The sequence below is a fragment of the Carcharhinus amblyrhynchos genome, unplaced genomic scaffold (assembly GCF_965287045.1).
Source record: "Carcharhinus amblyrhynchos unplaced genomic scaffold, sCarAmb.v2.hapA scaffold_47, whole genome shotgun sequence".
Classification (NCBI taxonomy): Eukaryota; Metazoa; Chordata; class Chondrichthyes; order Carcharhiniformes; family Carcharhinidae; genus Carcharhinus; species Carcharhinus amblyrhynchos.
The window spans coordinates 42,031-67,519 of record NW_027649788.1 but is presented as its reverse complement, the minus strand read 5'-3'; the positions used below and the strand labels follow the sequence as shown (position 1 = coordinate 67,519).

The 25,489-nt window shown below is 46.4% G+C and overlaps 1 protein-coding gene across 1 annotated transcript; it reads left to right on the top strand.

Annotated features, from left to right (window-relative positions):
- Nucleotides 1-573: 573 nt before the first annotated feature.
- On the top strand, nucleotides 574-20,707 carry LOC145337346 (putative G-protein coupled receptor 139). Its single transcript, XM_080182137.1, has 2 exons — nucleotides 574-787; nucleotides 19,812-20,707. The coding sequence occupies exons 1-2, from the start codon at nucleotides 574-576 to the stop codon at nucleotides 20,705-20,707; spliced, it is 1,110 nt and encodes a 369-aa protein (XP_080038263.1).
- The last annotated feature ends 4,782 nt before the right edge of the window (nucleotides 20,708-25,489 follow it).

The following is a 25,489-nucleotide window of genomic DNA, read 5'->3' as shown; positions in this document are numbered from 1 at the left end:
GATGCAATCCGGGCAGGAGACCACACACCCACAGCCCGAGATTGGAGAAGGGAAGGGATAGTAGGGCTTCTATGTCCATCATTACCCCAAGTCTGGGCAGCAGGGAAACAAGACTGCGGCCTGGTAAAAACCCCTCCCCTACACATACACGGGCCCATCCGCACCCCTCACATACAATACCCCATAAAGCCCCAGGCATTACAGGCCCCTGAGAAAACCATTCAGGCTTTGGTTGCCCAGGGTATTTGAAGACCTACAGTGTCTAACACCAACTCCCCGATACGGCCAGTCCGTGAGCCAGATGGAAGTTACTGACTGGCCATAGACTACACTGCCCTCAACAAAATAACCCCCAAAGAACACCCCATAGTCGCGAGTCCATCCACTATTTTTAACGGACTCGGATCTGAACATGGTATTTTCTCTGTGTTAGACACAGCAAACGGATTCTCGTCCATCCCACTTCACACGGACTCCCAGGAAAGGTTGGCCTTTCCCTGTGGAGGGAAACAGTACACACGGACACGCCTCCCCCAAGGGCTCCACAACATTCCCAACATTTTCCACCCAGTTATGAGTGAGGCCCTTGAGGACTGCGATCTGTCCCCATACGGAAGGACCTTCCTCCAATATGTGGACCACATCTTCATTGCCTCCACCAACCGCACAGCACATATCGGAGCCCCGTCCACAATCCTACGCGCCTCGCAGGCTGCGGGGTTTAAAATCAACCCAACCAAGGCACAGATTACACAACAGGAGCTCCGGGATTTAAGAAACAACATAAGTCAGGGAAAGACAGCCCTTCCCTCCGATCGGAAGACCGGGATTATAAATATGCCCCGTCCAAACACAGTTAAAGGGGTGTGTAGAGTTATGGGACTACTTAACGACTGCCGGGATTTCATTGACCAGTTCGCATCTCTGTCTGAACCAATTCAGCGGCTGGTCAAAGGGGGAAAGCCAGGAGCAGGAACGATCGAGTGGGGACCCGAACAGGAGGTAGCATTCACCCGCCTAAAATCAGAACTATTAGCAGCTCCAGCCCTACGCCCACCGAATATAATCAAACCCTTCCACCTCTTCTATGACCCAGAAGAGGGATTTTATCGCTCCGTGGGAACCCAAGAATACGGGGGGACCATGCGACCGGTGGCATATTATTCCACCCGACAATCCCCGGGAGCCCAGGGACTGCACAAGTGTGTGGCAGCTCTAGATTGCCCCTCCTGGGCAGTCAGGGTACGCGAACCGATCACTGTGTCAGGACAAATCATTTCACACACGAAACACACCATCGCTGAGCTCCTGAATACAGGCCGACTCCAGACTGTTTCGGACGCCCGAAGGGCCAATTGGGAAGCGGTACTCCTCCCCCGAGACCGGTCAGTCCAGACAGTGCGGGACACTGGGAAGAACCCCGCTGAGGGACTCCTATCAGAGGGAAGTCCGCATTACTGCCCGATTAACCCAGACACTGAAGCGGAGGGAGGCATTAATGACCAACCCCGAGATAACCCCGACCTCATACTGTATGTAGATGGGTCCCGAAGACAAGTAGAGGGACAATACCACACAGGCTGGGCAATAGTAGACCAGGAAGGGACACTGGGAGCAAAGGGCACGATGAGTGGGGAGGCCTCAGCCCAAATGGCCAAACTCATAGCCCTCACGGAAGCCCTCAAGACAGGAAGGGAAAAGTGAGTAAATGTGTATACTGACAGCCGATATGCATTTGGGGTGGTCCACGATTCCATGATGGACTGGAAAAGGCGCGGGTTTATCAGCACGGTTGGGGGTGGGGGGAGGGGGGGTGCATAAGGCATGAAAATATAACCCGAGACCTGGTAGCTGCAGCCAGGCTGCCCTCAGAAGCAGCCGTAATGAAGATAAAAGCCCACCAAAGGGTAAAGACAGCGGAACAGAAAGGGAACCAACTCGCAGACACTGCAGCCAAGGCTGTAGCTGGGGAAGCCCTCCCGCACACAGCCCCCACCACAACAGCACCCTTGGAGGAAGTGGATCTTTATGAGCTGCAGGGTAACACCAGCCCACATGAGGTGGCACAGTGGGAACAGGCAGGGGCGTCCAGGGACAAAGATGGAGTGTGGCGCAGAGGGCACCAAGTCATCACCCCCTCATTTCTACCCACCGAACTACTCCGAGTCCACCACGAGCCCCACCACTCCGGCCGGGATGGGACCCTGGCCCCACTATCAGCTGATTGGTGGTGGCCAGGGATGGGACGGGGTGGAGCCAAACATTGCCAGCGCTGTATCATACACGCCCAGCACAACCCGGGCCCACCCCTGAGAGTCAAACTGGCCCACCAACCCCGACCAAAGGGACCCTGGGAAAACCTGCAGATCGACTTCAGAGGCCCCCTACCCACTCGCCGAGGGAAGAAATATTGTTTAGTCTGAATCGATCAATTCACCCGCTGGGTGGAAGCATTCCCAACTCGGGATTGCGAAGACACCACCGGAGCCGCATCCCAGCATACGGAATCATCCCAAGGTGGGGAGTCCCACTACAACTCAACTCCAACCAAGGATTTCAGTGAGGCGTTTGACAAAGTCCCTCATGGTAGGTTGGTGGAAAAGATTAAGGCTCATGGGATACAAGGCCAGGTATCTCGATGGGTAGAGAACTGGCTTGCTAAGAGGAGACAGAGAGGAGTTGTGGAGGGGTCCTTTTCTAGCTGGAGGTCTGTCACTAGTGGTGTGCCGCAGGGCTCGGTACTGGGGCCCCCTCTCTTTGTAGTGTATATAAATGATTTGGAAGAGGGAGTCGGTGGTGTGATCAGCAAATTTGCAGGTGACACGAAGATGGCTGGATTGGCAGGCAGTGAGGAGCAGTGTCTGGCAATACAACGGGATATTGATAGGCTGGGATATTGGGCAGATATATGGCAAATGGAGTTTAATCCAGATAAATGTGAGGTGATGTATTTTGGCCAGAATAATGTAGGGGGCAGTTATATGACAAAGGGTAAGCCTATAAAGAGTATAGAAACACAGTGAGACCTGGGGGTGCAAAGGCACAAGTCTTTGAAGGTGGCAGTACAAGTGGAGAAGGTTGTGAAGAAAGCCAATGGTTTGTTAGCCTTTATAGGAAGGGGTATTGATAATAACAGCTGGAGTCTAATGTTGCAGTTGTTTGCCTGAACAGAGAGAGGCAGAGAGTGAGTTTTTAAAGTTTCTTAAGTGTCAGAAGTCAGGCTGACATTAACACTGCAGTGAAGTTACTGAGAGAGAGGGACAGTGAGAGAGAGACAGACAGACAGAGAGGGGGGATCGATATTTAAAGTTGTCAACTTGAATGGTTCGTACTGACAAGCAAGGCCTACATTCACACTGGATCAGCTTACTGGGACACAGAGATACAGAGGGAGAGGTGAAAGTTTTCCCCGACTGGTTAATGTTTTCCCCCCGCTTCTCCAAGCTCCAAGTCCCACTGGTTAATGTTTTCCCCGGTTGGTTAATGTTTTCCCCATGGTTGGTTCATGTTTTGCCCATCCAGCCAGAGACTAATTCCCCCGGTTAATGTTTTCCCCCGTTGGTTAATGTTTTCCCCGACTGGTTCATGTATTGCCCCTGCTTCTGCAGGGATTATGTGCAACTGGTTAATGTTTTCCCCTTGGTTCTCCAGGGACTATGTCCGACTGGTTAATGTTTTCCCCTCGCTTCTCCAGGCTTCAAGTCCAACTGTACAATGCTTTCCCCCTGCTTCTCCAGAGACCAAGTCCCACTGGTTAATGTTTTGCCCGTTTGGTTAATGTTTTCCCCGATTGGTTAATGTTTTCCCCTACTGGTTCATGTTTTCACCGGTTGGTTCATGTTTTCCCCAATTGGTTAATGTTTTGTTCACAGTTGGTTAAAGTTTTGCCCCTGCTTCTCCAGGCGCCAAGCCCGACTGGTTAATGTTTTCCCCCTGCTTCTCCAGGGGCCAAGCCCGACTGGTTAATGTTTTCCCTTCTGCTCCAGGCACCAAGTACGACTGGTTCATGTTTTCCCCCTGCTTCTCCAGAGACCAAGTCCCACTGGTTCATGTTTTCCCCGATTGGCTAATGTTTTCCCCGGTTGGTTAATGTTTTCACCGACTGGTTAATGTTTTGCCCACGGTTGGTTAATACTTTGACCCTGCTTCTCCAGGCACCAACCACGGGGAAAACATTTACCAGTGGGACTTGGGCCCTGGAGAAGCAGGGGGAAAACATTAACCAGCTGGGCTGGGTGCCTGGAGCAGAAGGGAAAACATTAACCAGTGGGATATGGTGCCTGGAGAAGCAAGGGGAAAATATGAACCAGTTGGACATAATCCCTGGAGAAGCAGGAGCAGAACATTAACCAACCGTGGGGAAAACATTAACCAGTCGGGGAAAACATTAACCAGTGGGACTTAGGGTCTGGCTGGATGGGCAAAACATGAAACAACGGTGGGGAAAGCATGAACCAAACATGGGGAAAACACTAACCAGTGGGACTTGATCCCTGGAGAAGCAGGGGGAAAGCATTAACCAGTTGGGCTGGGTGCCTGGAGAAGCAGGGGGAAAGCATTAACCAGTTGGGCTGGGTGCCTGGAGAAGCAGGGGGAAAACATTAACGAGTTGGCCTGGGTGCCTGGGGCAGAAGGGAAAGCATTAGCCAGTTGGACATGGTGACTGGAGAAGCAGGGGGAAAACATTAACCAGTCGGACCTTGTCCCTGGAGAAGCAGGGAGAAAACATTAACCAACCGTAGGGAAAACATTAACCAACCGGGGAAAACATTAACCAGTCGGGGAAAACATTAACCAGTGGGACGTCGGCTCTGGCTGGATGGGCAAAACATGAACCAACCGAGGGGAAAACATTAAACAACCGGGGAAAGCATGAACCAGTTGGACTTGGTGCATGGAGAAGCAGGGGGAAAACATTAACCAGTTGGTCTTGGTCTCTGAAGAAGCAGGGGCAAAACATTAACCAACCGTGGGCAAATCATTAACCAGTCGGGGAAAACATTAACCAACCGGGGAAAACATTAACCAGTCGGGGGAAACAGGAACCAGTGGCACTTGGTCCCAGGAGAAGCAGGGGGAAAACATGAACCAGTCGTACTTGGTGCCTGGAGAAGCAGGGGGAAAACATTAACCAGTTGGGCATAGTCCCTGGAGAAGCGAGGGGAAAATAATTAACCAGTTGGAGATGGTCCCTGGAGAAGCGAGGGGAAAACATTAACCAGTCGGACCTAATCCCTGGAGAACCGAGGGGAAAACATTAACCGGTTGGACTTGGTACCTATAGAAGCAGGGACAAAACATTAACCAACTGGGCAAAACATGAACCAACCAGGCAAAACATGAACCACTGGTCCTTAGGCTATGGCTGGATGGACAAAACATGAATCAACCGTGGGGGAAAATATTAACCAACCGGAAAACATTAACCAGTGGGACTTGGAGCCTGGAGAAGCAGGAGGGAAAACATTAACCGGTCGGGGAAAACTTTCACCTCTCCCTCTGTATCTCTGTGTCCCAGTAAGCTGATCCAGTGTGCATGTAGGCCTTGCTTGTCAGTCCGGACCATTCAAGTTGACACCTTTAAATATCGATCCCCCACTCTCTGTCTGTCTGTCTGTCTGTCTCTCCCTCTCTCTCACTGTCACTCTCTCTCTCTCTCTCTCAGTAACTTCACTGCAGTGTTAATGTCAGCCTGACTTCTGACACTGAATAAACTTTAAAAACTCACTCTCTGCCTCTCTCAGTTCAGGCACAGGTTGAGTGTTCGAGTGAGAGCGGGGGAGAGGTGAGTATTGAAGCCGGTGCAGGCAGCTGTCAACAAAGCTTTGAAGAAATGGCAGGCAGTGTTTGTAAAGATGCTGAGGGAATGGGAAAGTCAGTGTGTCAGCCAGATGGGGGAAGGGAGGCTTCCACTTGCGAGGGGAAACCATTAACCAGCTGCTGCAGTGTGGGCAATGGCAGTCCCCCTTTTATTGTACCCTCTGGACAAGCAGGGGCAAGACATGAACCAGGTGTACTGAATCCCTGGAGAAGCAAGGGCAAAACATTAACCAGTCGGGGAAAACATTAATCAGAAAGCCAAAGCCACTGGAGCATTGTGGAAGTCATTAACCAGTCGCACAAAGTCCCTGGAGAAGCGAGGGGAAAACATTAACCAGTTGGATCTGCTCCCTGGAGTAGAAGGGAAAACATTAACCAGTTGCACTTAGTCTCCAGAGAAGCAGGGGCAAAGCATTAACCAGTCGGGGAAAACATTAACCAGCTGGACTTGGTGCCTGGAGAAGTGAGGGGAAAACATTAACCAGTCGGGCACAGTCCCTGGAGAAGCAGGGGCACAACATTAACCAACCGAGGGGAAAACATTGACCAGTCGGGGAAAACATTAACCAGTCAAAGAACAAAGAACAAAATCAGCCTGGGAAACAGGCCCTTCGGCCCAACGAGCCCACGCTGCTATCTCAACTCCAGCTCTCTACCCATGACCCCTATCTAATGTTTTATGGCCATCCAGATTGAGGGAAATCTGATTTAGGGACAATTTATTCCTGCCAATCAGCCTAACAGCACATCTTTGGGGTGTGGGAGGAAACCGGAGCACCCGGAGAAAACCCACGCAAGCACGGGGAGAATGCGCAAACTCCCACAGACACCGGCCCAAATCCATGTGTCTGCACAGCAATCAGCGATAGTCACTGACCTGTGGTCTTGCCCAGTATCTTGTCCAGTTTAGGCACACACTAACGACATGAAGCACTACGCCAATCTCGAACAACCAAGAGCAGCCCCAGTACGACCCATCGCGTGTATGCCCCTCGTTGGACACGAGGTGGACCGACTTCAAACCTGTGAATGAAAACAGAGAAAAACATTATTATCATACTATACCCATTTACATTTCTAGGGGCACCCCAATGCTAATGACCCTTAATTGAAGGTTCTCCTATATCCACCCATCTCCAGCTCAGTCATGTGCCTGTCTAAGTTACTCTTAAAGGACTCTAGCGTGTTTGCTTCCACCACCTTACTTGGCAGAGCATTCCATACCCCCACTACCCTCTGTGTGAAAAACCTCCCTCTAATATCTGTGTTGTACCTCTCCCCCCTCACCTTAATTCCATGGCCCCTTGTCCTACGTGACTCTATTATAGGAAATAGCTTACCTCTGTTTACTCTATCTATACCCTTCATAATCTTATATACCTCTATTAGATCCCCCCTCAGTCGGCGTCGTTCAAGGGAAAAGCGCCCCAATTTCTTCAATCTTTCCTCATACCCCAGTCCTTCCATACCAGGCAACATTCTGGTAAATCTCCTCTGCACTCTCTCCAGAGTCTCCACGACCTTCTGGTAGTAAGGCGACCAGAACTGTACGCAGTACTCCAAATGCAGCCTAACCAACGTTCTATACATCTGCAACATTAGACTCCAGCTCTTATATTCTATACCCCTTCCTATAAAGGCTAACATACCATAGGCTTCCTTCACCACACTCTCCACTTGCACTGCCACCTTCAAAGACTTGTGCACTTGCACCCCCAGGTCTCGCTTCGACTCTATACTCCTTACAGGCTTACCCTTTATCATATAACTTCCCCCTACATTATTCCAGCCAAAATGCATCGCCTCACATTTATCCAGATTAAACTCCATTTGCCACATACCTGCCCAATCAACCAGCCTATCAATATCCTGCTGTATTGCCAGACACTGCTCCTCACTGCCCGCCAATCCAGCCATCTTGGTGTCATCAGCAAATTTGCTGATCACACCACCGACTCCCCCTTCCAAATCATTTATATACACTACAAAGAGAAGGGGTCCCAGTACCGAGCCCTACGGCACACCACTAGTGACAGACCTCCAGCTAGAAAAAGACCCCTCCACAATTCCTCTCTGACTCCTCTTTGCAAGCCAGTTCTCTACCCATCTAGATACCTGACCACATATCCCATGAGCTTTAATCTTCTGTATCAACCTACCATGAGGGACTTTGTCAAACACCTTACTGAAATCCATACAGACGACATCAACGGCTCGTCCTTCGTCAACCGTTTTTGTCACCTCCTCAAAGAATTCTACCAGATTCGTAAGGCAAGACTTCCCCTTGACAAAGCCATGCTGCGTATCCTTAATCAGCTCGCAATGCTCCAAGTGCGCATACATCCTATCCCTAAGAATCCTCTCCATCAACTTACCTACCACTGACGTTAAGCTCACTGGCCTATAGTTACCTGGGCTATCCCTCCTACCCTTTTTAAACAACAGTACCACGTTCGCTATCCTCCAGTCCTCTGGGACCTCCCCTGTGTCCAAAGAAGAGACAAAGATTTGCGCCAGAGGCCCAGCAATCTCATCCCTCGCCTCTCTAAGCAGCCTAGGATAAATGCAATCAGGCCCCGGAGATTTATTGGTTTTAATGCCCTCTAAAAGCCCTAACACTTCTCCCCTCGTTTGAAGGAACGAATGAGTGAAATGCTAGATTCCTTTCTGGGCGCCAACGAATGAAGACATTATTTTGGGAAATGCAGCAAAACGGCATCATCTTTTCAAACTATAGTGCGGGTAGTCAACTTCTGAAGTTGAGAAAACAATGTCAGATGCTCAGACGTTGCATCATCCAAACAAATACACAGGTTAAGGGAACATTATTCAAAGGCTCAGAGGAAGTACGGTCAATCTCACTCTGGAATTCTGGTTTATTCGAAGTGTTCATCCGTGTCTATTCGCTGATATTCAGATGGAGAATTCCAGAAAAGGAAGGGAAGTGTCACACATGAAAAGTGCAAATGTAGCTGGGGAAAATCAATTTGATGAAAAATAAATGACTAAAAATGGAGTTGGGGGTAAGGTGTTAGTGTGGATAGAGGATTGGTTGTCCAATTGGAGGCAGAGAGTTGGTATCGATGGGTGCTATTCTGATTGGCGGTTGGTGACTTGTGGAGTGCCACAGGGATCAGTGCTGGGGCCTCAGCTATTTACCATTTATACAGATGATCTGGAGAAGGGGGCTGAGTTTAGGGTGACGACATTTGCTGGTGACACGAAGATGAGTGGAAAAGCAAATTGCGTGGAGGGTGTGGAAAGTCTGCAGAGGGATCTGGATAGGCTGAGCGAGTGGGCGAGGACCTGGCAGATGGAGTACAATGTTAGCAAGTGTGAGGTTATCCACTTTGGCAGAAATAATAGTAGGAGGGATTACTATTTAAAGGGCGAAAAGCTGCAGCATGCTACGGTGCAGAGGGACCTGGGGGTCCTTGTGCATGAGTCGCTAAAACCCAGTCTGCAGGTGCAGCAGGTGATCAAGAAGGCGAATGGGATGCTGGCCTTTATAGCGAGGGGGATAGAATATAAAAGTAGGGAGGTCTTGCTGCAACTGTACAGGGCATTGGTGAGGCTGCAGCTGGAGTACTGTGTGAAGTTTTGGTTGCCGTACTTGCACAAGGATATTTTGGCCTTGGAGGGAGTGCAGAGGAGGTTCACTGCTGATACTGGAGATGAGGGGGTTAGACTATGAAGGGAGACTAAATAGACTGGGTCTGTACTCGTTGGAGTTTAGAACGATGAGGGGGGATCTTTTCGAGATGTACAAGATAATGAAAGGGATGGATAGGGTAGAAGTAGAGAGATTCTTCCCGCTCAGAAAGGACAGCAGGACTAGAGGGCACAGCCTCAACATAAGGGTGGGGGGGGGGTTTAGAATGGAGTTGAGGAGGAACTTCTTCACTCAAAGGGTGGTGAATCTCTGGAATTCTCTGCCCGTTGAAGTGGTTGAGGCTACCTCGCTAAATATTTTTAAAACACGGGTAGATAGATTTCTGATAGACAAGGGAATTAAGTGTTATGGGGAGAAAGCGGGAAAGTGGAACTGAGCCACTTCAGATCAGCCATGATCTTATTGAATGGCGGGGCAGGCTGGAAGGGCTGGATGGCCTACTCCTGCTCCATTTTCTTATGTTCTTATGGCCTTACCCGTGAGCATCGCCCTCCATCCTCCCCAGGCTACACACTGCAGCCATCCCTTCCGGGTTACACACCGTCTGATCTCACTGGCTCCATGCCCCCGAACTCAGTCTCCATCCTTCCCGGGTTACGCACTGTCTGAACTCGCTGCCTCCGTTTTCTCCAGTTTACACACTGTCTGATCGCCATGTCTCCATCCTGCCTGGATTGGACACTGTCTGTTCATATTGGTACCATCCTCTTGTGTTTACAGACAGATCTCACTGCCTCCATTCCCACCCTCCCCCCATTACACATTATCTGATCTCACTATCTCTATCTCCCTGGGATTACTCTGTCTGATCTCACTGCTCCATCTCCCTGGGATTACACTGTCTGATCTCACTATCTCTATCTCCCTGGGATTACACTGTCTGATTTCGCTAGCTCTATCTCCCTGGGATTACACTCTCTGATTTCGCTAGCTCTATCTCCCTGGGATTACACTGATTTCGCTAGCTCTATCTCCCTGGGATTACACTCTCTGAGTTCGCTAGCTCTATCTCCCTGGGATTACACTCTCTGATTTCGCGAGCTCTATCTCCCTGGGATTTCACTGTCTCATCTCACTATCTCTATCTCCCTGGGATTACACTGTCTGATCTCACTATCTCTATCTCCCTGGGATTACACTCTCTGATCTCACTATCTCTATCTCCCTGGGATTACACTCTCTGATCTCACTATCTCCCTAGGATTACACTCTCTGATCTCACTATCTCTATCTCCCTGGGATTACACTCTGTGATCTCACTATCTCTATCCCCCTGGGATTACACTCTCTGATCTCACTATCTCTATCCCCCTGGGATTACACTCTCTGATCTCAGTATCTCTATCTCCCTGGGATTACTCTCTCTGATCTCACTATCTCCCTGGGATTACACTCTCTGATTTCACTATCTCTATCTCCCTGAGATTACACTCTCTGATTTCACTATCTCTATCTCCCTGGGATTACACTGTCTGATTTCACTATCTCTATCTCCCTGGGATTACACTCTCTGATCTCACTATCTCTATCTCCCTGGGATTACACTCTCTGATTTCACTATCTCTATGTCCCTGGGATTACACTCTCTGATCTCACTATCTCTATGTCCCTGGGATTACACTCTCTGATCTCACTATCTCTATCTCCCTGGGATTACACTCTCTGATCTCACGATCTCTATCTCCCTGGGATTACACTCTCTGATCTCACTATCTCTATCTCCCTGGGATTAGACTCTCTGATCTCACTATCTCTATCTCCCTGGGATTACACTCTCTGATCTCACTATCTCTATCTCCCTGGGATTACACTGTCTGATCTCACTATCTCTATCTCCCTGGGATTACTCTCTCTGATTTCACTATCTCTATCTCCCTGGGATTGCTCTCTCTGATCTCACGATCTCTATCTCCCTGGGATTACTCTCTCTGATTTCACTATCTCTATCTCCCTGGGATTACACTCTCTGAGTTCGCTAGCTCTATCTCCCTGGGATTACACTCTCTGATTTCGCGAGCTCTATCTCCCTGGGATTTCACTGTCTCATCTCACTATCTCTATCTCCCTGGGATTACACTGTCTGATCTCACTGTCTCTATCTCCCTGGGATTACACTCTCTGATCTCACTATCTCCATCTCCCTGGGATTACACTCTCTGATCTCACTATCTCTATCTCCCTGGGATTACACTGTCTGATCTCACTATCTCTATCTCCCTGGGATTACACTCTCTGATCTCACTATCTCTATCTCCCTGGGATTACACTGTCTGATCTCACTATCTCTACCTCCCTGGGATTACACTCTCTGATCTCACTATCTCCCTAGGATTACACTCTCTGATCTCACTATCTCTATCTCCCTGGGATTACACTCTCTGATCTCACTATCTCTATCCCCCTGGGATTACACTCTCTGATCTCACTATCTCTATCTCCCTGGGATTACTCTCTCTGATCTCACTATCTCCCTGGGATTACACTCTCTGATTTCACTATCTCTATCTCCCTGGGATTACACTCTCTGATTTCACTATCTCTATCTCCCTGGGATTACACTGTCTGATTTCACTATCTCTATCTCCCTGGGATTACACTCTCTGATCTCACTATCTCTATCTCCCTGGGATTACACTCTCTGATTTCACTATCTCTATCTCCCTGGGATTACACTCTCTGATCTCACGATCTCTATCTCCCTGGGATTACTCTCTCTGATCTCAATATCTCTATCTCCCTGGGATTACACTCTCTGATCTCACTATCTCTATCTCCCTGGGATTACACTCTCTGATCTCACTATCTCTATCTCCCTGGGATTACACTGTCTGATCTCACTATCTCTATCTCCCTGGGATTACACTGTCTGATCTCACTATCTCTATCTCCCTGGGATTACTCTCTCTGATCTCACTATCTCTATCTCCCTGGGATTACTCTCTCTGATTTCACTATCTCTATCTCCCTGGGATTACACTCTCTGATTTCACTATCTCTATCTCCCTGGGATTACACTCTCTGATTTCACTATCTCTATCTCCCTGGGATTACTCTCTCTGATCTCACTATCTCTATCTCCCTGGGATTACTCTCTCTGATCTCACTTTCTCTATCTCCCTGGGATTACACTCTCTGATTTCACTATCTCTATCTCCCTGGGATTACAGTCTCTGATTTCGCTATCTCTATCTCCCTGGGATTACTCTCTCTGATCTCACTATCTCTATCTCCCTGGGATTACACTCTCTGATCTCACTATCTCTATCTCCCTGGGATTACACTGTCTGATTTCACTATCTCTATCTCCCTGGGATTACACTGCCTGATCTCACTAGCTCTATCTCCCTGGGATTACTCTCTCTGATCTCACTATCTCTATCTCCCTGGGATTACTCTCTCTGATTTCACTATCTCTATCTCCCTGGGATTACTCTCTCTGATTTCACTATCTCTATCTCCCTGGGATTACTCTCTCTGATTTCACTATCTCTATCTCCCTGGGATTACACTGTCTGATCTCACTATCTCTATCTCCCTGGGATTACTCTCTCTGATCTCACTATCTCTATCTCCCTAGGATTACACTCTCTGATTTCACTATCTCTATCTCCCTGGGATTACTCTCTCTGATTTCACTATCTCTATCTCCCTGGGATTACACTGTCTGATTTCACTATCTCTATCTCCCTGGGATTACACTGTCTGATTTCACTATCTCTATCTCCCTGGGATTAGTCTCTCTGATCTCACTATCTCTATCTCCCTGGGATTACACTGTCTGATCTCACTATCTCTATCTCCCTGGGATTACTCTCTCTGATCTCACTATCTCTATCTCCCTGGGATTACTCTCTCTGATCTCACTATCTCTATCTCCCTGGGATTACTCTCTCTGATTTCACTATCTCTATCTCCCTGGGATTACTCTCTCTGATCTCACTATCTCTATCTCCCTGGGATTACTCTCGCTGATTTCACTATCTCTATCTCCCTGGGATTACTCTCTCTGATCTCACTATCTCTATCTCCCTGGGTTTACTCTCTCTGATTTCACTATCTCTATCTCCCTGGGATTACTCTCTCTGATCTCACTATCTCTATCTCCCTGGGTTTACACTGCCTGATCTCACTAGCTCTATCTCCCTGGGATTACTCTCTCTGATTTCACTATCTCTATCTCCCTGGGATTACTCTCTCTGATCTCACTATCTCTATCTCCCTGGGATTACTCTCTCTGATCTCACTATCTCTATCTCCCTGGGATTACTCTCTCTGATTTCACTATCTCTATCTCCCTGGGATTACTCTCTCTGATTTCACTATCTCTATCTCCCTGGGATTACACTCTCTGATCTCACTATCTCTATCTCCCTGGGATTACTCTCTCTGATTTCACTATCTCTATCTCCCTGGGATTACTCTCTCTGATTTCACTATCTCTATCTCCCTGGGATTACTCTCTCTGATCTCACTATCTCTATCTCCCTGGGATTACACTCTCTGATTTCACTATCTCTATCTCCCTGGGATTACTCTCTCTGATTTCACTATCTCTATCTCCCTGGGATTACTCTCTCTGATTTCACTATCTCTATCTCCCTGGGATTACTCTCTCTGATCTCACTATCTCTATCTCCCTGGGATTACACTCTCTGATCTCACTATCTCTATCTCCCTGGGATTACTCTCTCTGATTTCACTATCTCTATCTCCCTGGGATTACTCTCTCTGATTTCACTATCTCTATCTCCCTGGGATTACTCTCTCTGATCTCACTATCTCTATCTCCCTGGGATTACTCTCTCTGATTTCACTATCTCTATCTCCCTGGGATTACACTCTCTGATTTCACTATCTCTATCTCCCTGGGATTACTCTCTCTGATTTCACTATCTCTATCTCCCTGGGATTATTCTCTCTGATTTCACTATCTCTATCTCCCTGGGATTACTCTCTCTGATTTCACTATCTCTATCTCCCTGGGATTACTCTCTCTGATTTCACTATCTCCATCTTCACTCTCTTTGCTATCTGGGAAAGTCGGAATTCGCCATTTTCTCCCCAGAATTGGTCCAGGAACCAGGCCGCTTCTTAAACACGATTAAAAAAGCTGAAAATCCTCCCTACTCAGAACCGAGTATAAATATTTGCATCGCTTTCTCACCCGGACTTTCTACCGCCGAAACTTCTGGAAAGAAGCAACTCTGCGACTGCGCGTCGCTGTTTGTGAAGTAAAACTGCACGCGCTCAAAGAGCCCGGCGCATGCGCGTACGGAGAACTGCTTCTTCATCTGCCCTCCCCCCTCCTCCCCCGTTAAAAACCCACAAAGGGCCTGCGCAGTGCGCGAGTCTTGGAGTTCCTTCCGTGCTGTCCGTCCCTTTTTGGCTGGAATAATGTAGGGGGCAGTTATATGATAAAGGGTTAGCCTATAAAGAGTATAGAAACACAGTGGGACCTGGGGGTGCAAGTGCACAAGTCTTTGAAGGTGGCAGTGCAAGTGGAGAGTGTGGTGAAGAAAGCCTATGGTATGTTAACCTTTATAGGGAGGGGTATAGAATATAAGAGCTGGAGTCTAATGTTGCAGTTGTATAGAACGTTGGTTAGGCTGCATTTGGAGTACTGCGTACAGTTCTGGTCGCCTTACTACCAGAAGGACGTGGAGACTCTGGAGAGAGTGCAGAGGAGATTTACCAGGATGTTGCCTGGTATGGAAGGACTGGGGTATGAGGAAAGATTCAGCAAATTTGGGCTGTTTTCCCATGAAAGACGGCGACTGAGGGGGGATCTAATAGAGGTATATAAGATTATGAAGGGTTTAGATAGAGTAAACAGAGGTATGCTATTCCCTATGTTAGAGACACACAGTACGACGGGCCACGGGCTTGGGGTGAGTGGGGAGAGGTATAACACGGATATTAGAGGGAGGTTTTTCACACAGAGGGTAGTGGGGGTATGGAATGCTCTGCCAAGTAAGGTGGTGGAGGCAGGCACACTGGAGTTGTTTAAGAGTAACTTAGACAGGCACATGAGTGGGTTGGAGATGGGAGGATTTTGGAGATTGTTTTAAATAAATATCATGAGCATTGGGACGTCCCTGGTAATGTAATAGGATGTGGTATGATACTAATGTTTTTCTCTTTTAATTCACAGGTTTGACGTCGGTCCACCTCGTGTCCAACGAGGGGCATACACGCGATGGGTCGTACTGGGGCTGCTCTTGGTTGTTCGAGATTGGCCCAGTGCTTCATGTCGTTAGTGTGTGCCTAAACTGGACAAGATACTGGGCAAGACGACAGCTCAGTGACTATCGCTGATTGCTGTGCAGACACATGGATTTGGGCCGGTGTCTGTGGGAGTTTGTGCATTCTCCCCGTGCTTGCGTGGGTTTTCTCCGGGTGCTCCGGTTTCCTCCCACACCCCAAAGATGTGCTGTTCGGCTGATTGGCAGGAATAAATTGTCCCGAAATCAGTTTTCCCTCAATGTGGAGTGTAGATAAGGGTCATAGGTGGAGGGGGGGCTGGTAATGTTAAAATGGCGACGTGGGCTCGTTGGGCCGAAGGGCCTGTTTCCCGGGCTGTTTATGTTCCTTGTTCTTTCTTTGTTCTTTGACACACTTCACAGGCAAGATAATGAAACAGGCTTGTAAGACCCTGGGAATCCGACAACGATTCCATATCCCATCCCACCCTCAGAGTTCTGGGATGGTCGAGAGAATGAACCGCACACTTAAAAACGCAATTGCCAAGTCAATTGCTGAGACAGCTCAGGGGTGAGTAGATGTCCTTCCCTGTATTTGAATGCACCTATGAGACACCCCAGGACACTCCATAGGACTTACACCATTTGACTTCATGACAGGGAGGGCAATGAGACTCCCAGAAAACATAACGGTAGGAGGAGAAGAACTGGCACCCATCCGGGATAAAATGAGAAGATATGTGCAACAGTTAGACCACCAACTCAGAGAGCTACACCACACAGCCAGAGACCAACAGGCTATAAAAGACCAGGTTCGGAAACATGACATCTGCCATACCCCTACACTTCCCCAGGTAGGGGACAGGGTTTTGATCCAAGTTGCCCCCTGATCAAACAGGGTTCACATCGAAATGGGTCGGACCCCATGAGATTATCCTCAGCAACAAGACATGTGCCTGTGTTGACATCAAAGGGAAAGTGGGCAAGAGTTTCCAGAGTGTGTTCAAGTCCACGGCAAGAAGTGTATCATCGAAAGAGAAAGGAAACATTCCGTGACTACTTTCTTGGGATGAGGTGAGCCGAGCTGAGTATACGGAAAATGTGAAAGATAGCAATGTTGTATCATGAGGTTGATGTTGATAATTCGGGAGGACAAGGGATGATTTCAATCATGATTAGTGAACTCTAATGATAGAATGAGAAGACATTTGGCGCAGAACACCTGCAATGCAAGTTCGGTGGGAGATATCGTCTGAATAACTGCTGGCGTTAAGAGAGAGATTTTCTTTGCGAATTTCATTAATCCTGTCAAGATGCATATTTAAATCACCCGTGATTACTGCTGCACTTTTCTCAGGAGCATTCTTTTTTTTATTGTTATATACTGTACCCTACTTTGGAATTAAAGCTTGGGGCCCTCAACTTACTCCTACCAGAATGTCCTTTCTTTGTTTTTATTTCCACCCTGATAGAAGCAACATTTTTATCTTTAATGCCAATATAATTTCTTCATGGAGCTTTGACGTTATATATAACCAGTAAAGCAACCCCAGATCGTGTTCTACCATGTATATTCTTTTAGAATACTGAGTAGCTTTGGACATTCAACTCCCAGTCCTTGCACTCCTGACATGAGGTCAAGGCATGGGAGTCATGGTGGTTGGAGGGTAATGATATCACTTTCGTTTGCTGTTTAATATAGTCTCCAATTATGAATATGTATTGCATATAATAACGGTTGCTTAGTAAATGAAAGAAAAACATTGATTCAATTTAGTCTCAGCGTCTTGGGTATTCAATCCACAGGGAATTTATCCCATTGGCATAATTTGTTTGTTCTAACATAAGGATAACATTTTTTTGAACACGTTTGCAACATCTGTATCTCCTTGGAAATCGAGGGAATGCATAAAGGTGAATGCACAGGGACGTGTCACTACAGATTTTAATTCAGAGGAATAACTTGCTCAGCAAAGGAAGAGGGCCATTCCACGCAGAAAATGCATCGACCTATTCAATTGGTCAGGAAAATATTCTATCTGTTGCTTGCCTTAGTTGGTGTTCCTGGTACGTAGCTAAAACACATTATATAGTGTAACTATGCATAAGCTTGTTTCTGCTATAAATCTGTTTCTTGTCATGTTGCATTGCATTGAATTGACACAATTGTTTGAATTCTAATGGAGTAAATAATCTGGAGAAAATAAATTTCCTGAATTATTCTTGTAGTCGTGTTGTGTTGGATGAACTATTTCCATCTCACCCATGACTTTCAGTTGTTGGATTCAGTGCAATATTGTTTCTGTTGATCCAAACATCGAAGTAGGGGGAAAAAAACATCAGGAACATGAATTTCCAAGGTGACGAGTTGACAAAAGTTATACTGAATATGATGACCAATTAGAATGTGGCATCTGGCTTCAGTAATGAGAAAAAATAATGTTTATCAAGTTAAAATAATCTTGTGTTTGGGGTGGTAACTGGAGAGCAGATAAAGACTTGTCAATGGACAATATAATTCAATCTGGGAAGAAACTTCACTCATACTAAGGAAAGACAATGACCGAATTGTCTTGTAACGATTGATCTCCTTCCCCAAGTCTGGTCCTGATAATCATTAGGTCCTGGGCGCAGTGTTTTTAAGAGGTTATCTCTACAAATGTCATGAAATAAACATTAATATCTCTGACCATGTAATATTCAAGTTTCGGATGTTAAAACATGGAAACTCGCCCCAACTGATTTACTTCAATCTTTATTTTGTCCTCAGTCTATCTTTATTACAGCTGGTCTAATCTCCATTCCTTCCTCGCCGTGGTTCAAACTCACTCCGTGAACGTTTTTTCACATTTCATAAACATTTGAAATACACTCCGTCCATGTATGTGTACAATACTTGAGAAGGATGTGAAGGCTTTGGAAAGTGTATAGAGGAAATTCAGAAGCCTGATTCCAAGCCAAACGAACTGTAGCTGTTTTGATGGATTGGAGAGAGTGGTCTATCATCTGCGGAGGAAATAAGGCTGAGGTGCCACTTGATGTGGTTGTTCAAGATGCCGAGGGACTGAGATAACATAAACAATGAGAAACTGCTCCCAATTGAGAGAGCATCAACAACTGGAGAAGAGATGCAACATAATGGGCACAAAGTTTGAAAGAGAATGTGCGTTTAGTTTTACTCAGACTGTTGTTGGTATGTGGATTGAATTTCCATAATCCAAATGATGGAAGAATATCCTTTCAAGGCATTGAATGGAAATCGGTATGCAAACTAAAATCAGTAATGTGTAATGTTAAAGGGATAGGTCATGGTTGTGGTACTTGTGTGAATATTCTTTCAGAGAGCCAGTTGCTATATAATGGGCCGAAAGGCCTCCTTCCTTGCTTTAAGTACTCTATGATTCTATGTAGTAGCAAATGTACTTTTGCTCCAGTCATGGAATAAAATACTGCCTGTGAAATACATATCTCTACATATGTAATATATATATGCATATATATATATAGTGGATTCATAAATAGTTTTGCCTAGTTTTGAAGAAACCGAGGTTTGCGCAGCCTCAGAAGTGTTACAGGTAACTTATCCACATTCAAAATCTCAAGCCTGTCGGAAATTTGAATTTCTTCTCTTGAGTCACCCCTTATCCTTCTCGTCTCCATATTATGGAGACACGTTATTTTTAGCTAATCCACACCTCCATAGTTTTGGTGTGGTTTCAGTAATAATACACCTGTACAACAACAAAATAAAAATCACGTGAAGATAGGAACACAAACAAAAGGCAAAAGGTGTCTCACCACAAATAACACACCATCTCTTAATTTAGTGATCTTCTGTGCAGATATTAATGCTGCACTTTGAACATGCTTGAATCCTCACATCATTATTCTTCTGAATATAAAACACTGAAACATCAACAGCTCCGTTCCAGAATCCAGGGAATGGAACGAAACGAATCGTTTTCTCTGTTTGAGGGAGTGTTTTGAGTTTGCAAGGGAATCTGGAAACGTCGGAATCCCCATGAATGCTTTATTGCTGCAAAAAATGTATGCTATGTGCAGAAAGGGAAGGTGCTTATTGTTGGCTTATAATGTGTGTTCCTCTTGTATTTTTGCAGTTAACTCAGTGGCAATCATCATTCTGGCCAACGGGAAATGCGGCCTTTCCAGTTGTACCACGTGCTACCTGATGGCAATGGCCATAGCGGATCTACTGGTCATTATTACTGAGGTCATTCTCTATCGAATCAATGATTATTATTTCCCACCTAATTTCCTCTCAATAACGCCTGTGTGTAGTGTTCACTATGTCCTGCTCCGTGCAGCCACAGACTGTTCTGTCTGGTTCACTGTCGCTTTCACCTTTGATAGATTTGTTGCCATTTGTTGCCAAAAGTTAGCATCAAAATATTGCACCAAGAAAACTGCGTCCATCGTTCTAGGAACAACCAGTTCTTTGTTCGGTTTGAAAAATATTCCTATCTATTTTAGATTTAAACCTAAAATTATTGTCGACAATGTACCATGGTACTGTTCCAATAAGCGAAGCTATTTCACTGACCCTAGATGGATTGGGTTCAGAAATTTTGAAAAGATTTTCAACCCGTTGATGCCATTCGGGTTAATTCTGTTGCTCAACGCTCTGACTGTCAGACACATTTTAGTGGCCAGTCGAGTCCGCAAGGGATTGAGGGGTCAGAAAAAGGCAGATAATTGCAATGATCCAGAAATGGAGAGCAGAAGGAAATCTATAGTTATACTATTCACCATATCCGGGAGCTTTATCTTTCTGTGGCTGCTGTATGTTTTATACTTCTTTAATGTTCCAAATAGCTTAGATGTTCTTTCATTTTATATATTTGAAAAGATTGCATATATGCTGCGCAATTTAAGTTGCTGCACAAACACATTTATTTATGTAGCAACTCAGTCGAAATTCAGAGAACAGTTCAAGGGAGCAGTGATATATCCTGCTACATCAATTATTAAATTAATTAATAAATGCAAAGAATGAAAACAGCTCACAGCATCGGTGTGCTGCAATAGGTGACCTTCAGTGAACCAGAAGTAAAACATTTGGAAGGGCAAAAACGTGGAAGTACTATTAACGATGGGTCAGGAGGCAATAGAGAGAGGCAGGATGAGAAACAAAATCGCAGTAGGTAACGTACACAGAATCAGTCCATGACCTCAGACAAACAGCGACCAATTCAAGGACTGGGAAAAAAAGCAATGAGTGGAAAAACGCAGGCAAAACAATAAACGGATCGATAAACACACGGGAAAAGTTTGAATGATTTGTAGCAACTACAAATTTGTAGCAGGTAGAATCGGACACACCAAAGTGACACAGCAAAGTAGCTTGTGGTGGCATGCAGATTATGAGAAGGAAATAACGGGGGCTCTGTTTGTCTGTCTGTCTGTCTCTCTAACATCCATCTGTCCATCCATCACACGTCCGCCCGTCCGTCTGCCCATCCGTGCACTCGTCCGTCTGTCTATCTGGTTATCTTTCTACTTATCTATCCATCTATCTATCTGTCAACCTGACTGTCTGACAGTCTGTCTGCCTGTATGCCAGTCTGTCTGTCTGTCTACCATTTTGTTTATCTATCTCTCTATCCATTCCTCTACCTATCTGTCAGTCCCTCTATAAATCTGCTATTATTTTTTTCTCTCCATCCCTCTCTCTCTTTGTTTCCAGATCACGCTCTTGTCGATCAAAACCAAAAAAAAGTCAAAACTCACAGATGCTTAAGTCCCTCAACACCGTTAAAACAATTATCATCCAATAAAACCACTTCGGAACATACTGAACTTAAATGGAGAATCAGTAATACTTTGCCCTCCCGAACTGTTCCGGCTTCTCTTGTCTCTTGTTCTCTTTTGCTATGAGATTTCGATGGTACAGATCCACGTGACACTTGACCATCCACAAAGCAGCAGTTCCGCTGGAAATAGCCCAGTTGTCGTTTGTAGCGTGAAACAATACTGGAATAAAAATCTTCAGATCTTTGTACTCAACGAATCATCTACCAGTTTTTTTTCAATCCCTACTTCAGAGCTCCGCCAAACCATTTGAAACCACATGAAATGGTGCAGTACGGAAATAGTATATGCCATTGTTTTGCATAAATTCTTGAAAAAAAACATTGTGTACGCGGTTCCATTATCCAAAACAGACGTATCATGTTGACAATGAGTTGCAAATATTTGATGTAGTTTTTCACGTTAACAAGAGCTGTTATATTAATCATGAATTCTGCTCCCAGACAGGGTCGAAACGGCCATCCGTGACCCCCACAGTATGCATCAATCCTGCAAACATAACTCATCCTCTATGATAGTTGCCTATCTTTGCAACACAAATGGATTAACTTTTGACAAAACAGAGTCTCTGTCCCTCAACTGCTTCGTCTGTTTTGGAGATTGGAAAATGTTTCCAGTAAAAAGAGATACCATGGGAAGACACAATGCCTTGAATGGCAAATCCAAGAAAGGGAGATGACTCAACACATTCACAGTCTCGTTGTTTTCCCCTGTTCTGTGCACAATATGGTCCTGATCAGCTGGCAATGGGAAGAGTGTATTTGGACACACATAATAGATTTCCCAATGACTTGTGGTCTGTTTATAGGGTGAACGAATGACTATAGAGGTTCAAATACTATAGAGGTTCGAAAGGACCGTCGGAGGAGAGGTAATAAGCTGTGGATAACGAAGGAGATGAAGGAAAGTGTTAAATTAAAAGCTGAGGCGTTTAGAGTAGCAAAGAGTAGTGGGCGAGAAGAGGATTGGGAGAGGTTTAAAAGTCAACAAAGATTGACAAAGAAGTTGATAACGAAGGGTAGGAGAAACTATGGAGCTGGGCTAGCGCTGAATATAAAAAAGGATAGCAAGAGTTTTTATAAATATATAAAAAGGAGGCTGGCTAGGGTGAACATTGGACCCTTAGAGGATGAGAGGGGGACTTAGTGGTAGGGGATGGGGAAATGGCTGAGGCCTTGAATAACTTTTTTGTTTCGGTCTTCACGGAGGAGGACGTGAATAATTTGCCTGGTGTTAGCGATGGAAAGGTGGTAGGACTGGAGGGTCTCAATGACGTTATTGTTACTAGAGAGGCAGTGCTCGACAGACTGGAGGGGCTGATTGTGGACAAGTCCCCAGGACCGGATGGAATGCATCCGAGGGTTCTGAAAGAAATGGCGGAGGTTATAGTGGATGCCTTGGTGGTTATTTTCCAGACGTCGCTGGATTCCGGGGAGTGCCGGAAGATTGGAAAACAGCTAATGTTACGCCGTTGTTTAAGAAGGGTTGCAGGCAAAAGGCAGGGAATTATAGGCCGGTTAGTTTAACGTCTGTTGCAGGTAAAATGTTAGAATCCGTCATCAAGGAGGAAATAGCGAGGCATCTTTAAGGGAATTGCTTGATAGAGCAGGCGCAGCACGGTTTCATTAAAGGGAAGTCGTGTCTGACAAATTTACTGGAGTTCTATGAAGATGTGTCTAGGGCAGTGGATAGAGGAGAGCCGGTGGATGTGGTCTTTCTTGATTTTCAGAAGGCATTTGACAAGGTACCTCACAAGAGGTTATTGCAGAGGGTAAGGGGACATGGAGTTGGGGGTAGGGTGTTAGCGTGGATAGAGGATTGGTTGTCAAATAGGAGGCAGAGAGTCGGGGTCAATGGGTGCTATTCGGATTGGCGGTTGGTGACTAGTGGAGTGCCCCAGGGGTCGGTGCTGGGGCCTCAGCTATTTACCATTTATATAGATGATCTGGAGGAGGGAACCGAGTGTATGGTGTCGAAATTTGCTGATGACACCAAGATTGGTGGAATGGCAAATTGTGCGGAGGGTGTGGAGAGTCTACAGAAGGATCTAGATAGGCTGGGCGAATGGGCCAGGAACTGGCAAATGGAATTTAATGTTGGCAAATGCGAGGTGGTCCACTTTGGCAGGAATAGTGGTAGGAAGGATTATTACTTACGTGGCGAAAAACTGCAGCAGGCGGTGGTGCAGAGGGACCTCGGGGTCCTTGTGCATGAGTCACAAAAACCCAGCTTGCAGGTGCAGCAGGTGGTCAGGAAGGCGAATGGGATGCTGGCCTTCATAGCGAGGGGGATTGAATTTAAAAGTAGGGAGGTCTTGCTGCAGCTGTATAGGGCATTGGTGAGGCCGCAGCTGGAGTACTGTGTGCAGTTTTGGTCGCCGCACTTACGCAAGGATATTTTGGCCTTGGAGGGAGTGCAGAGGAGGTTTACTAGGCTGATACCGGAGTTGAGGGGGTTGAGCTATGAGGAGAGGCTGAATAAATTAGGCTTGTACTTGTTAGAGTTTAGAAGAATGAGGGGAGATCTCATTGAGACGTATAAGATGATGAATGGGATGGATAGGATAGAGGTGGAGAGACTCTTCCCACTCAGAAAGGATAGTAGGACTAGGGGACACAGCCTCAAGTTAAAGGGGGGGCGGTTTAGAACGGAGTTAAGGAGGAACTTCTTCACTCAAAGGGTGGTGAATCTCTGGAATTCTCTGCCCATTGAAGTGGTGGAGGCTGCCTCGCTAAATATTTTTAAGACATAAGAACATAAGAAATAGGAGCAGGAGTAGGCCATCTCGCCCCTCGAGCCTGCCCCGCCATTCAATAAGATCATGGCTGATCTGTCGTGGCTCAGTTCCACATTCCCGCCCTCTCCCCATAACCCTTAATCCCCTCTCTTATCAAAAACCCATCAACCCGCGTCTGACTGTCTGTCTGGTTATCTGTCTATTTATCTATCCATCTGTCTGTCAACCTGACTGTCTGACAGTCTTCCTGCCTGTATGCCAGTCTGTTTGTCTGCCTACCTTTTTGTTGCTCTATCTCTCTAAACATTCCTCTACCTATCTGTCTGTCTCTCTAGAAATCTGCAATTATTTTTTCCCTCTCCTTCCCTCTCTCTCTTTGTTTCCAGATCACGCTCTTGTGGATCAAAACCAAAAAACACGTCAAAACTCACACATGCGTAAGTCCCTCAACACCGTTAAAACAATTGTCATCGAATAAAACCACTGAGGAACATACTGAACTTAAATGGAGAATAAGTCATAAGAACATAAGAAATAGGAGCAGGAGTAGGCCATCCAGCCCTTCGAGCCTGCCCCGCCACTCAATAAGATCATGGCTGATCAGAAGTGGATCAGTTCCACTTTCCCGCTTTCTCCCCATCACCCTCAATTCCCTTGTCTATCAGAAATCTATCTACCCGTGACTTAAATATGTTTAGCGAGGTAGCCTCCACCACTTCAACGGGTAGAGAATTCCAGAGATTCACCACCGTTTGAGTGAAGAAGTTCCTCCTCAACTCCGATCTAAACTGCCTCCCCGCCCCGCCCTTTTCTTGAGGCTGTTCCCTCTAGTCCTGCTATCCTTTCTAAGCGTCAGGAATATCTCTACCTCTTCCCTATCCATCCCTTTCATTATTTTCTACGTCTCTATAAGATCCCCCCTCATCCTTCTAATCTCCAACGAGTACAGACCCAGTCTATTTAGGCTCTCTTCATAGTCCAACCCCCTCATCTCCGGTATCAGCCTAGTGAACCTCCTCTGCACTCCCTCCAAGGCCAATATATCCTTGCGCAAGTGCGGCGACCAAAATTGCCCATAGTACTCCAGCTGTGGCCTCACCAGTACCCTGTACAGTTGCAGCAAGACCTCCCTACTTTTATATTCTATCCCCCTCGCTATAAAGGCCAGCATCCCATTCGCCTTCTTGATCACCTGCTGCACCTGCAGACTGGGTTTTAGCGACTCATGCA

What these genes read in the sequence shown, in the direction of transcription:
- LOC145337346 (XM_080182137.1), top strand. Translation starts at nt 574, where the DNA reads ATGAGTGAGGCCCTTGAGGACTGCGATCTGTCCCCATACGGAAGGACC. An exon ending in GGATTTAAGAAACAACATAA is followed by an intron (nt 788 to 19,811) that starts GTCAGGGAAAGA and finishes GTATTTTTGCAG; the next exon opens with TTAACTCAGTGGCAATCATC.